The following is a 14,150-nucleotide window of genomic DNA, read 5'->3' as shown; positions in this document are numbered from 1 at the left end:
TGTTTAATTATCAGCAGGGTTCTTCATATTAGGGCCTAGCACAGTGCCTGACACATAGTAGGCACTCAGTTAATATTTGTTGAATGAATGAATGTTTATAAATCATAGTTTGTATTTGGCTTTATCCTGTTACTTGATGTTTGGCTAACTTAAAATGTTTTCCTGGAACATCTTAAGAGATAAATGAATCAAAACTTTAGAATGACAGTGCTATTTTATGCCAGTTTTAAAACTGAACTGTAGGTGATATCTAGTGTTAGTTGAAAGTCACTTATAAACCACTCAAATTATAAACTTATGTAGGCTATAGCTTAGTTCACTATGATACAAGTATATACTTCAACAGTAATTTTTTATCAATGTCCTTGATAAGGCTGAATGTGATGTTTTTGTCAAATGAATGAAAATAAGGTAATAGAATCACTATTACAATTTTTTGTTGTAGATAATTCATGTCTTTTGTAGAAAAATTGGGAAATGCAGAATCTAATAAAACAAAAACTATAGTAAATCAGAGATAATTAATGTTAACATTTTATTATATTTCCTTGCAGTCTTTCTTATTTTACATTTGTGTATGTATATTTTAAAGAAAATTGAAATCATTTTGTGCATTCCTTTTTGTACCCTTTTTCCCCCCACTCAACACTGTCTTGAAAGCATTTTTCTCTATCATTAAAATTTCTCCAAAAGCATGGTTAGTGGTATAAATACCATAATTTATTTCACTGTTCCTCTATTGTTGGATAATTAGATTTGTAGTGGGTACTGCTTATTGCCTATTGCCTACCTTTTCTCTCCTTCTTCCTTACCATCAAAATCCCTATTTTATTCAGATAAATGAGATTGGGGGTTCAGAGAGAACTTTTGACTTCAGGGAGGGAAGGCCCTTCTCCCAGCCCCAGGGAATGAATTCTTGTTGGTCTGAACTGGTCATGGCAATCCATTCCCTGTCACCGCTGCTTGCTCTGGGGGTACACATGGAATCTTGTTTTGCCCAGTAAGGTACAAAGGGAACTGTTCTGGGTGTTTTTGTTGTGTTGTGTTGTGTTATGTTGTGTCTGTGTGTGTTTTGAAACATTTTCTTTCAAGATGAGAAGACTCGTGCAAGGTGAAAGCTTTTGGACCCCCTTTCCACTATGTCACTTCAAATGTGGGTGTGTTTACTGTAGCAGCCATTTTGTGACCATGAGGAGGTGCTCTAACTAAGGATGACAGGCAGAGCTGCTGTGAATCACAGATCAAAGAGGTAGAGAGGGCATAGTTTCTTGGTGAGGATGCTGAGCTGGTACACTAAACCTGGGTGTCTTACCTCCAGATTTCTTGTTTCATGAGGCATCTAATGTCTTTATGGCTTAAGCAATAGTTAATTGGTTATTGCATCACTTGTACTGTAAGTGGTCTAGTTGTTTTCCAGTTTTTTTTGTTCTGCATATTACTACAGTTAACATCTTTTTGATTACATCTTTGATAGCATTTCTGGTATTTTCTTCAATCAGGTTCTTTTTTTTTTTTTTAAGGTTGGCACATGAGCTAACAACTGTTGCCAATCTTTTTTTTTTTTTTAAGCTTTTTCTCCTCAAATCCTCCCAGTACATAGTTGCATGTATTTTTTTTTTTAGTTGTGGATCCTTCTAGTGTGCCATGGGGGATGCTGCCTCAGCATGGCCTGATGAGCGGTGCCATGTCTGCACCCAGGATCCGAACCAGCGAAACCCCGGGCTGCCAAAGCAGAGCTGGGGACCTTAACCACTCAGCCACAGGCTGGCGCCTCAGTCAGATTCTTATAAGTGAAATAACTGGGTGAAAGAGTGAGCATTTTTAAGGCTTTTGGTACATATTGCCAGATTATTTTCACAGCACCTTATTTCACTTTTTTCTCTTTTGATACCTAATAATTTCTCTTCCTTTGAGCCTATATGAGAGAATCAAGACACGCTGACTTTTTTTCCATGCCCAGAGCAAGCACTGCTGTTTCTAGAAGCAATGCGGGCTTTGATGGGGACTGATCCAAATGTCACTGATAAAACAGAATAGTAAAGTTTCACTTTTTCTGAGCCTTTTGGGGTTCCTTCTTTTTTTTTTTTTAAAGATTTTATTTTTCCTTTTTCTCCCCAAAGCCCCTGGTACATGGTTGTGTATTTTTAGTTGTGGGTCCTCTAGTTGTGGCATGTGGGACGCTGCCTCAGCATGGCGTGATGAGCGGTGCCGTGTCCACGCCCAGGATCTGAACCAGCGAAACCCTGGGCCGCTGAAGAGGAGCACGAGAACTTAACCACTGGGCCACGGGGCTGGCCCCTGGAACCCTGGGCTTCCTTCTTCATTTGTACCAATTATAAAGTACTTCCTCTGTGGTAGAGGAAGCTAAACTTTAGTTTCCTTTAGTTGATTTTTCAATAAAAGAAAGGGTTAAAAGGAACATTTTCAGCATGGAATATGGTATACTAAGTGCACAGGAGCCACCAAAGAGGAAATGTTATCAGATGACCAACTGATGAACAATTGTTGACACAGAAATGATTCTTGAGACAGAGTAAAAATTCTGTTCACATAGAAATAAAGAAGTAATTGAGTGTCTGAACAGATCTTCTGATAATCATGACCTTGTAATTGAATTGTACAAGATAATTGCACAGTTGCATCTTCATGTATAATATACAGAAATAAAACTTGAGATTAGAGGCTGAGAAGTATATCAACAAAATTACATTGCAGTGTGAGTGTGGGCTGTGCTTTTTTTTTTTTTGAGGAAGATTAGCCCTGAGCTAACTGCTGCCAATCCTCCTCTTTTTGCTGAGGAAGACTGGCCCTGAGCTAACATCCATGCCCATCTTCCTCTACTTTATATGTGGGACGCCTACCACAGCATGGCGTGCCAAGCGGTGCCCTGTCCGCACCTGGGATCAGAACCAGCGAACCCCGGGCTGCCGAAGCGGAACGTGTGAATTTAACCGCTGTGCCACTGGGCTGGCCATGGGCTGTGCTTTTATAAATCTCATCACTTCAGATGGTGAGTTTGTCTTTCTAGGAGGCAGAAATAGAGACTCAAATAAATTAAAACATACCATGTTCTTGGTTGGGAAAAGTAAGTATAGGAAAGAGAAAGTGCTTTCTAAGTTTATGTATGAATTTAATGTAGTTTTTCCTTGGAATATTTTGTCAAGTTGATATGTTGAAAACAAAAGTCAACCAAAAAAGAAAAAAAGCCATCTAAGTATATTTGTTTATGTCTACATATTTGTTTTATAATTTTTATTTTGCAAAGTCTGTCTCAAATAAAATGCACACATATTTTGATCCAACAATTCCATTTTTGAGAAATTAAACTGCAGACGCGCTCATAATTATGTACCATGCTATATGAATGAATAGTTTATTAGAATAGTTGAGAGGTTTTGCTGGCATTTAACGAGCAGCGTCCAGGTATACAGAATGTAGACTCTTAAACAACAAAGAATTATGCTTTTCAAATTGTCAGTAGCAGCTGTGTTGAGAAACATTGTTAAATTCTACGGACACGGAAATAAACAAGCAAAGCTTTACTGTGCTTTCTAGTGAGAGGAGCAGCTTCACACATTCGTTTAGTGTCTGTGAAAATCAAATCCGGGTAAGGGGCTAAAGGGGGCAGGAATAGCTAATTTAGATGGAGATCAAGGAAGGCCTATCTGAGGAGGTCACATTTGAACGGAAACTTCAGTGACCTGAGGGAATGAACCATGCATAGACACCTGAGTGTGTGGAGAAGGTGGTGTCTGAGTACATTCTAGGCAAAGCACACAAGTGGAAAAGCTCTGAGGCGTGATCAAGCCTAAGGCAGTTCACAAATAGTAGTAACAAGGCTGGTGTGGCTCAACAGAATGGCGAGTATGGGGAAGATGTGGGTGATGTGTCAGAGAGAGAGGCAGGGGTTAGACGACATCAGGCCTTGTGAATCATAGTGAGGAGTTTGGGTTTTATTCTGAGTGTGATAGAAAGCCATTGGAGATTTTTTTTTTCAAGCAGGGGAGTGACATATTCATTTATGTTTTAAAACAGTTACTCTGGCTATAATGTAGTGAATTGACAATAGGAGCCCAAAGTGGGATAGGAGACCAGTTAGGAATCTAATCTGTAAGAATGGGCAAGAGATGTTGATGACTTAGATTGGGCATATTGAGAAGTGTTTGGATTCAGAATTTTGAAGTCTTGGCTTTTTGGGAAGTGGGAAAATCTCAGCTGATTTAATCAAGCTCTTCAGGTCATGGCACATTTATGAGTAGTCTTTGCAATGTCCTTCTCTGTTGTTATACTTTTTTTTTGTCTGTGACCTCTACTTTCCCTACTCCCTCTCCCCTAGTATACATGTTTCTCTTGTATTTGGTATATGCTTCAGAATACATAGAATACCTTATCTTAATTTTTTTTTTTTTTTTTTAAAAATATTTTTTTTTTTTTTTTTTTTTTTTTTTCCCCAAACCCCCCCGTACATAGTTGTATATTCTTTGTTGTGGGTCATTCTAGTTGTGGCATGTGGGACGCTGCCTCAGCGTGGTTTGATGAGCAGTGCCATGTCCGCGCCCAGGATTCGAACCAACGAAACACTGGGCCGCCTGCAGCGGAGCGCGCGAACTTAACCACTCGGCCACAGGGCCAGCCCCTATCTTAATTTTTTTTTTAAGATTTTATTTTTTCCTTTTTCTCCCCAAAGCCCCCTGGTACATAGTTGTATATTCTTCATTCTAGGTCCTTCTAGTTGTGGCATGTGGGATGCCGCCTCAGCGTGGCTTGATGAGCAGTGCCGTGTCCGCACCCAGGATTCGAACTGACGAAACACTGGGCTGCCTGCAGCAGAGCATGCAAACTTAACCACTCGGCCATGGGGCCGGCCCCTTAATTTTTTAATATGTAAAATTTTTGTGGACAAAGTACTTTAATTTTATGTAAATGTTATGGTACTGTTCAGTGGTCCTCAGACTTTAACATCTGTCATAATTACCTGGAGGGCTTGTTCAAAATCAGATTGCTGAGCCTCACCCCAGAATTTCTGATTCATTAGGTCTGGGGTAGAGCCTGAAAACCTATATTTCTAACAAGTTCCCATGTGATGATGACACACGGCCCTTTGAGGTGAATGTGGCACACTGAGAACCACTGCTGTAGCTCTGTTTCTGTTGATGCTGTTTTTCGCTTGTCATTATGTTTTTAAGATCTATCCAGGTTGCTGTAAGTTCATTGCTTTCTGCCTGCTGTGTAGTATTCCGTGGCATACATCTATGACATTTTAGTTCTGTGTTCTCAATAGGGGACACCTAGGTTGCCTCCAGTTTCTGTCTACAACGAACACTGCTGTGATGAACACCCTTATATAAATCCACTTATGGTCTCATGTTTTAGTTTCTCTATGGTTTGTTAACAAGAGTGGGATTGCTAGGGAAAAGGCTATATGTCTTCATACTTGAACTAACTATTGCCAGATCACTTCAGAATAGCTGTACCATTCTGTACTCCTACCAATAGCACCTAAGATATTTCTTCACATCTGTCTTTCTCGAATTTGGTTTTATCATATCATTTTATAATATTTACCAAAATGATGGGTATAAAGTAATATTTTATTGTTGTTTCAATTAGTATTTCTCTAATTACTAATGAGATTGAGCATCTCCTCACATGTTAGCCATCCCACTCTTACAATCAGTAAGAGTTTCTCATATGACTTTTCAGCGATAGGTTAAGCGTATACTAGCATATTTACATAGCTTTTTTAAAAAATAAATGTACTTATCGCTGTATACATTGCCTTTTAAGTGCTGCTTTGTCTAGGTCTCACAGATTTTGACATGTATTCTTCTTGTTATCATTCAGTATTTTATATTTTAAGAATTCTCTGTAAGCCTAGGACAGTAAAGTAGTATGTTTTTTGTTTCCGGTCATGCAGGATTTTTTTAGAGTTAGTATTTTGTTACTGATTCTGATTAATGTAATTTGATTAGAGATCATGATCTGAATAATATTCACTCTGGAATTTATCGAGACTCCCTTTGTGATGCAGTACCTAATAGACTTTTGTGACTACCCCATGTGTACTTGAGAGGAAGGCATTCTCTGCTTGAACTGTTCTCTGTAACTTTGATTATTTTTGTCTGTTGAACTATGAGTTACTTTTGGGTTTCTGTCAAAATCTCCAACTACAATTATTGATTTATTTGTTTCTCACCAAATTCCTGTCACTTGTTGCTTATGTTTAGAGGCTGCATGTTAGATAGGTATATTTCATGATTAGTATTTATGATCAGTCTTCATTATTTGCAGGTTCTGCATTTGTGTATATGCCTCCTTGCCAAAATTGATTTGTAATCCACAAATCAATACACACAGTTCTTTCGAGGTCCTAGGCCCTCTCAGCAGGAGCTAGGAAATATATATGTACACTAAGCCACATACACAGAGTCACATTTTTATTTATTTATCTATCTGTATATGTCTTAAAAAGCATGAGTTCATATGATACGTCTGATTCCAGTCCAACATCACAAGGTTCATTCTAGCCTTCCCCCTCTCCTGGCTCTCATTATCTACAGTATATTCACTTGTCTGATCAATCCTAGAATACCCATAGAATAGGTACATAACAGCCAACTCATACTGTGAAAAACAGATTGACTAGCTGGAGTTACAGTATTTGTGTACATTTCTTTGTGTCTTTAGCCTTGTGGTGTGCAGTCAGAATGTTCTTTTTCCAAAGTTACTTGGGTTAGTTCTTTTCCCCATCCCCTTCTTTGTTGCTTTTTATCTGTTTATAATACAATTAGGTTCCTTTGTTACTGTTTATATTCCATTTTGAGTTTCTTTCACATCCTGGTTGATTTAATTACTTATTTTGGGGGCACATATAAAACATTATAGTGGTTCTAGAGGTCAAAGCTATCCAAAAACCGATGCTTTGAGAAGTGTCACGCTCTCCTCATCCCTCCCAACTCATCCCAGTTCCTCTTTCTTTCCACCCCTTTCCTCTCTGCCCTGTGTAGGTTATTGGTCTTCTGATTTATCCTTCCCATTTTCTTATGCTCAAGTGAGCAGATACGTGTGTATTTCTTATATCCTCTTCTTTATTACTTAAATAGTAGTGTACTATAGATACTCTTTTGTACTTTTTGTGCTTTTTTCACTTAACAGTAAATCATGGAAATTGCTCCAAATCAGTTTATAGGGATTTCTCTCTCTTGCTCTCTCTCTCTCTCTCTCTGTCCTTTTTTTTTTTTTGCTGAGGAAGATTAGCCCTGAGCTAACATCTGTACCAGTCTTCCCCTACTTTATATGTGGGTCACTGCCACAGCATGGCTGACAAGTGGTGTAGGTCTGTACCCAGGATCCAGACATGTGAATCTGGGCCGCCGAAGCGGAGCGTGGTAAACCCAACCACTACGCTATGGGGCTGGCCCCACTCTCATTCTTTTTTTATAGCTTCATGGTACTTCACTGTGTGGCTATATCCTAATTTTCTCAGCCTCACTCCTGTGTATGGTCATTTACATTGTTTTCAATATTTTGCTATTGCAAACAATACTGCAACCTTGTGCAGATGTTTTCTTATTGTTGGAGGTGTATCTTCAGGGTAGGCTCCTAAAAGTGGTCAAAAGTTAAGTGAATATGTAGTTTTGTCAGTTTTTACCAAATTATTTTTTTTACCGTGCAAATTATTTTTACTTTTATGTAGTCAAATTTATCTGTCTTTTCTTTTTTTGCCTCCAAATTTTGAGTCATTAGTTATAAAGTTTTTCCCCACACTGAGACTGAAGAAGAACTCACTCACATGTTTTCTTCTAGAACTTCTATGGTTTGATTTTGATACATTTAGATTCCTTATCTGTTTGTCATTTATTATGTATTATGTGAGATAGAGATCTAATGTTTTTTTAAAATGGCACCACTTGTCCCAGAGACATTTGTTAAGAAGTCCATCATTACTCTAGTGATTTAGGATGCCAACTTTATTAATATACCAAATTTTTATATGTACTTGGATTAATTTTTGGACTATTTTATTTCACTGGTGTATTTATCCATATGTGTGCAGGTATCACTGTTTTAATTGTAGAAGCTTTGTAGTATGTTTAGACATCAGGTCGGTCTAGTCCTCCCTCACAGTTTCTCTTTTTCAGTTTTTTTCTGACTGTTTCCTGGCTGGTTTTGCATGTTTATTTTTCCATATAAATTTAAGTATCAACTTGTCTAACTCCATAAAGTAGCTTGTTGGTATTTTTGTTGGAATTGGAATGATTTTATAAAATAAATTAGGAAGAACTATAATCTTTTAATGTTGAGTCGTCCTGTCCAAGAACGGGAATGTCTTTCCATTTGTTTGTATCTACTTTTGTGTCTTTCAGGAGTGTTTTACATTTTTCCTGGTATGAGTTTGGACATTTCTTATTAAATTTATTCCTATGTGCTTAATTTTTGCTGCTGTTGTAAATGGAGTTTTTTCTACTATTGTGTCCTATTTATTGTTTGTGTGTATGAAGGCTATTGATTTTGTATGCTAATTTCATATCCTCCAAATTTGTATGCTAATTTCATATCCTCCAACATTACTGAATTCTTTTATTGTTTGAGTTAGTTTTATCATTGATTTTTCTGGAGTTTTTCAGGTTTACTATCATATCATCTGAAAATAGAGATAGTTTTATTTTTTTCTTTACCCACTCTTAAGCCTCTAATTGATTTCTTTTGTCTAATTCCATTGGCTGATACCTCTAGTACAATGTTGAATAGTGGTGGAGAGAGTGGATATCCTTGCCTTGTTTCTGATTTTAGTGGGAATGTCTCCAGTGTTTCTCCATTAAGTAAAATACAGGTTTTAGGACTAAGGTATATATATGTGAGTGGCTTTGTCACAGAGTTCTGGATATTTGGCTAGAACATGGGAACAGAAATTAAAGAGAGCCTTGTATGAAGGCTACTCTCTGTGCTCTGACAGATTCCAGGGCAGCAGCATATCACATTCAAAAGCTGGAAGGTTTCATGTTTCAGCTTGAGAAAAGCAATGAGATATGCCACAAGTCATCTGAATTGACGTAAGTCATGTTTGTGCCTTATTATGGTCACAAGTAAAAATTTTATCCTTGTATTTATCTTGTAGTGTGTGCTGTTTTTATGGAGTTTAAAGATCAATCATCCTAAAACATTGTTTCTGCTTCGAGGAAATCATGAATGCAGGCATCTTACAGAGTATTTTACCTTCAAACAGGAATGTAAGTATAATTATTTCTCTCAATCTTTTCTAGTTACTCTTTAGCCAGTCCCAAAGTGAGTTTATGTTCATAAAGAGAAAAGAAACTAATGGAACTCAGATGCTTTCTGTTCTGTTTTTTTTTCTGGTAAGAACCAGGATTCTGCTTTTTAAGACATATATTTTGAAAATAACTTTTGGGTTTTCCCACTATGTTTATAAAGTAGTACATTTGGTATATTTGGAAAACATAGGAAAGAAGATAAAAAGAAGATAAAAATTGTCCACAGTCATACCAATTAAAGATAATCACACTGGGGCTGGCCCCATGGCCGAGTGGTTAAGTTCGCGCGCTCCGCTGCAGGCTGCCCAGTGTTTCGTTAGTTTGAATCCTGGGCGCGGACATGGCACTGCTCATCAAACCATGCTGAGGCAGCGTCCCACATGCCAACTAGAAGGACCCGCAACGAAGAATATGCAACTATGTACTGGGGGGCTTTGGGGAGAAAAAGGAAAAAATAAAATCTTTGGAAAAAAAAAAGATAGTCACTGTTATCTCACTATTTGGAATGTGGTCTTCTGTTCTTTTCTGTATATATAAAAGTGTATCATGAAATAGTTCAAATACATACATATCTGAGTATATTTTTTAAATAAAATTGGACCTATATGTACTGTTTAACAAATTACTCTTTTCACTTTATAAAATGGCGTTTTTCCATATCATTAAATATTTTTGAATGTGATTTAACAATGTTATTTTAATGTTTTTAAAGTATTCCACCTTAGGAATGCACCATCATGTATGTAGGCAGTTTACTAACAACTGCAGGACATTTAGGTTGTTTCTAACTATAAATAATACTGTAATAGTACAAAGTTTATTATTAAAGGTAGAATTTTTGTGAAAGTCAGAATGTTACATACTAGCTGATTTAAAAAAAACCTCACAGCTTTCTTTGACCAGAATGTAGGTACTCACAATTGACTCTTAACTAACATTTGCTCTGATAGTGGCTGTACTGGAGATGTTTGGGAGAACTTGCCCCAGGGCATTTTTACTTACTGTTTCTTGTTTCCCCAGGTATCTATCTGCTTCTCAGACCTACATCCTCACTTGATTCATGTCATCACTTCACAGATTTTCTTCCCTGCTTACTTTTTCTAAATTAAAACCTCATCATTGCCACAACTAGAAGGACCCACAACTGAAATATACAACTATGTACTGGGGGGATTTGGGGGAGAGGAAAAAAAAAAAGCATGGGAAAAAAAAAGAAGATTGGCAAGAGTTGTTAGCTCAGGTGCCAATCTTTAAAAATAAATAAATAAATAAATAAAACCTCATCATTGTACTCTCATACCCTGCTTTCTTTTAATAATATGTGTCAACACCTGAAACTTTTCTGTTTTTAATATATAAAATCTGTGTATTTTTTATCTGTTTGTTTATTGTCTTTCTCTCCCACCAGAATTTAAGCTCCATGACAGCAGAGACGTGTTTTGTTTACTGTTGTTTTCCCAGAACAGTATTAATAATTCATAGGGGATGTTTAATAAATATTATTTGAATTAGTTTGCTGAATCAATGATCATCTATAATTTGTATCTTTAGGACAAACTCTCAGAAGAGAATTACTAAATCAGAGGGCGTGAACATTTTTAAAGACTTTTGATATTCTAAATAGCCTTCCAAAAGAAATGATGTATCAGTTTATACTCCAAGGAATTTTTATATTTTTATAGTGAAAGGAAAGTAAAAGAAACCCTGAAATTTAGAGATTTTATTTTTCCTTTTTCTCCCCAAAGCCCCCTGGTACATAATTGTGTATTTTTAGTTGTGGGTCCTTCTAGCTGTGGCATGTGGGACGCCACCTCAGCATGGCCTGATGAGTGGTGCCATGTCCGCGCCCAGGATCCAAACCGGCGAAATCCTGGGCCGCTGAAGCAGAGCGCATGAACCCAACCACTCAACCACCAGGCTGGCCCAAAACCCCGTAATTTAAAACAAACAAAGAAACAAAACCAAAATTATACTTTTTTTTGAAATTTCTGAGATGTTAGCATATTCTCTATAAAATAAGGAATAAATCTTTTGGGTCTTGCCTGGCTGTAAAATCTACTTCTTCCCCCAGATAATCCTGAATATGTAAAAATACTTCAGGGGCTGGCGCCATGGCCTAGTGGGTTAGTTCAGTGTGCTCCACTTTGGCGGCCCAGGTTTGCAGGTTTGGATCCCAGGTGTGGACCTACACCACTCGTCAGCCATGCTGTGGCAGTGACCCACATACTAAATAGAGGCAGATTGGCACAGATGCTAGCTTGGGGCTAATATTCCTCAAGCAAAAAAAAAAGAGGAAGATTGGGATCTGTGTCAGCACACCTGGACTAGGTCACAACGATGGCCACCACAAATGTCTCCATCTCTGGAGAGGTCTCTCCTCTCGCCAAGATGCACCCAGAGCCTACCAGAGAGCTGATGAGCTCCTCCTGTGTGATAGAGTCTACACTGGCTCCCAGATGTCCAGGATGAACCAGAGCAGACACAGAGAGTTGTGGGCAAAGCCACCTTCATCTAGTTACACCTGAGAAGGAGCAACAGTTATATAGATCCTTTGAGTGAACAAGGCATGGATGAGGCATCTCAAATGCATTAAACTCACTTACTGGTCAAAAAAAAAGAGAGGAAGATTGGCAACAGATGTTAGCTCAGGGTGAAGCTTCCTGGGCAGAAAATAAATAAATAAAAATTTAAAAAAACTTTAGTGTTCATGTAACTGATAGATATTTTTTTGTGTATGTGAGGAAGATTCACCCTCAGCTAACATCTGTTTCCAATCTTCCTCTTTTCGCTTGAGGAAGGATTGTTGCTGAGCTAACGTCTGTGCCAATCTGCCTCTATTTTATATGTGGGACAAAGCCACAGCGTGGCTTGATGAGCAGTGTGTAAGTCCACACCCGGATCAAACCCATGAACCCTGAGCTGCCAAAGCAGAGCACATGAACTCAACCACTACACCATCGGGCCAGCCCCTGTAACTGATATTTTGATCATGGATTTCACTTTGTGTCCTACTCGGATTTTTCTTCAGATTGTTATCTTGGAGGAATATATTGTAAAATACTTAAGGCTTTATTCCCATGAGAATATTCAAAGTTGAAAAAAAAAACTTTTTTTTTTTGTGAGGAAGATTAGCCCTGAGCTAACATCTGTGCCTGTCTTCCTCTATTTTGTATGTGGGATGCCTGCCACAGCATGGCTTGACAAGCGATACATATGTCCACACCCGGGATCCGAACCGGTGAACCCACCAGAGCAGAACGTGCGAACTTAACTGCTGCACCACCAGGCCAGCCCCGAAAAAAAACTTCTAAGGATCTGGCCCATGGTGTAGTGGCTAAGTTCATGCACTCTACTTCGGCAGCCCAGGGTTTGCAGGTTCGAATTCTGGACATGGACCTATGTACCACTCATCAGCCATGCTGTGGCGGCGTCCCACATACAAAATAGAGGAAGATGGGCACAGATGTTAGCTCAGGGACAATCTTCCTCAATCAAAAAGAGGAAGATTGGCAACAGATGTTAGATCAGGGACAATCTTCCTCACCAGAAAAACAACTTTTAAATTTGTTTTCAGAGACTCAGAGTTTATCCAGTCCTCCACAAAATCCTTTTACTTCCAGGTAGATTGCAGTTCAGTTGTGTTCCGTATGCTCTGTTAACTCTTGTCACCAGTAGCTCCCTCCATTAGAGTTGGTAGTTGTAATGACAGCCTTCCTCCTAGTAGAGCCTGTAGAGAAGGTTGTTCTTACAACAAGAAATTTTAGAGTATGAACACTTAAAAAAAAATCCCTCAGGGGGCCAGCGCTGTGGTGTAGTGGTTAAGTTTGGCACACTCTGCTTCAGTGGCACAGGTTTGTAGGTTCAAATCCCAGGTGTGGACCTACACCACTTGTCAGCCATGCTATGATGATGTCTCACATATAAAGTGGAGGAAGAGTGGCACAGATGTTAGCTCAGGGCAAATCTTCCTCAGGAAAAAAAAAAATCCCTCTGACAGAAAAGTCAGCCGCAAGTAGGCAAGATACAGATCATTCCAGCCCTTGGGACTTATTGGAATAAACACTTTACATCAGTAGGTAATAACCAGGAAGTTAAAAAAAATTCTATCTACTGTTGCTGAGTGTTTAAATTAGTGTAAAATATTTGAAGAACAGTTTTGGAATGTCTACAAAATTTTAACCCAGCAGTTTGACTTATAGGAATTTGCCATGCAGATTGTATTGATTTTTGATGCTGCACAACAAATTACTACAAATTTTGCTGCTTAAAGCAACACATTTGTTATGTCACAGTCCTTTGGATCCGAAGTCCAGGCCCAGTGTGGCTCAATTCTCTGCTAAGCGTCTCACTGAGCCGAAATCAAGGTGTCACCAGGGCTGCAGTTCTCATCTGGAGCTTGGGGTCTTTTTCCAAGCTCACTAGTTGTTGGCAGTCTTTGTGACTATAGGATTAAGGTCCCCGTTTTCCTCCTGGTTATGGGCTGGGGAATACCCTCAGCTTCTAGAGCCTGCTTGCGGTTCCTTGCCATGTGGCTCCATGGGTGGTTCACCATATGGGTGTTTGCTTTCTTCCAGGCAGCCTGGATGCATTTTTCTGCCCTTCTCTTCTGTGTTCAGCCAGCTGGAGAAAATCCCCCCCCAAGAGAATCTCTTTTGTCATAGCAAAATGTAATCATGGGAGTCTCAGCATATTCACAGATTCCACCCAAAGGGGGCACAGATTACACAAAGGTGTAGGTCATCTTAGAATTCTACCTACCACTCTATATACTCACAGAAAGAAAAGAAAATATGTGTGTGTAAGGATGTTCATCATAGTGTTAATTGTAATAGCAAAACAAAGAGAAGCTAAATGTTAACAAGGGACTGCTTAAATAAG

The 14,150-nt window shown here is 38.6% G+C and overlaps 1 protein-coding gene across 6 annotated transcripts in view; it reads left to right on the top strand.

Annotated features, from left to right (window-relative positions):
• The window catches only part of PPP3CC (protein phosphatase 3 catalytic subunit gamma), a 97,738-nt gene that overhangs the window by 44,502 nt on the left and 39,086 nt on the right, over window positions 1-14,150 (top strand). For all 6 annotated transcript variants that reach the window (XM_046657004.1, XM_046657003.1, XM_046657000.1 and 3 more), the window contains exon 4: window positions 9,119-9,230. In XM_046657004.1, coding sequence (XP_046512960.1) covers window positions 9,119-9,230 — 112 coding nt within the window. The remainder of the gene's footprint in view (window positions 1-9,118; window positions 9,231-14,150) is intronic.

This window comes from Equus quagga, chromosome 3 (genome assembly GCF_021613505.1).
Source record: "Equus quagga isolate Etosha38 chromosome 3, UCLA_HA_Equagga_1.0, whole genome shotgun sequence".
Lineage (NCBI taxonomy): Eukaryota > Metazoa > Chordata > Mammalia > Perissodactyla > Equidae > Equus > Equus quagga.
The sequence above is the reverse complement of the archived record's forward strand: the minus strand, read 5'-3'. Positions and strand labels throughout refer to the sequence as shown.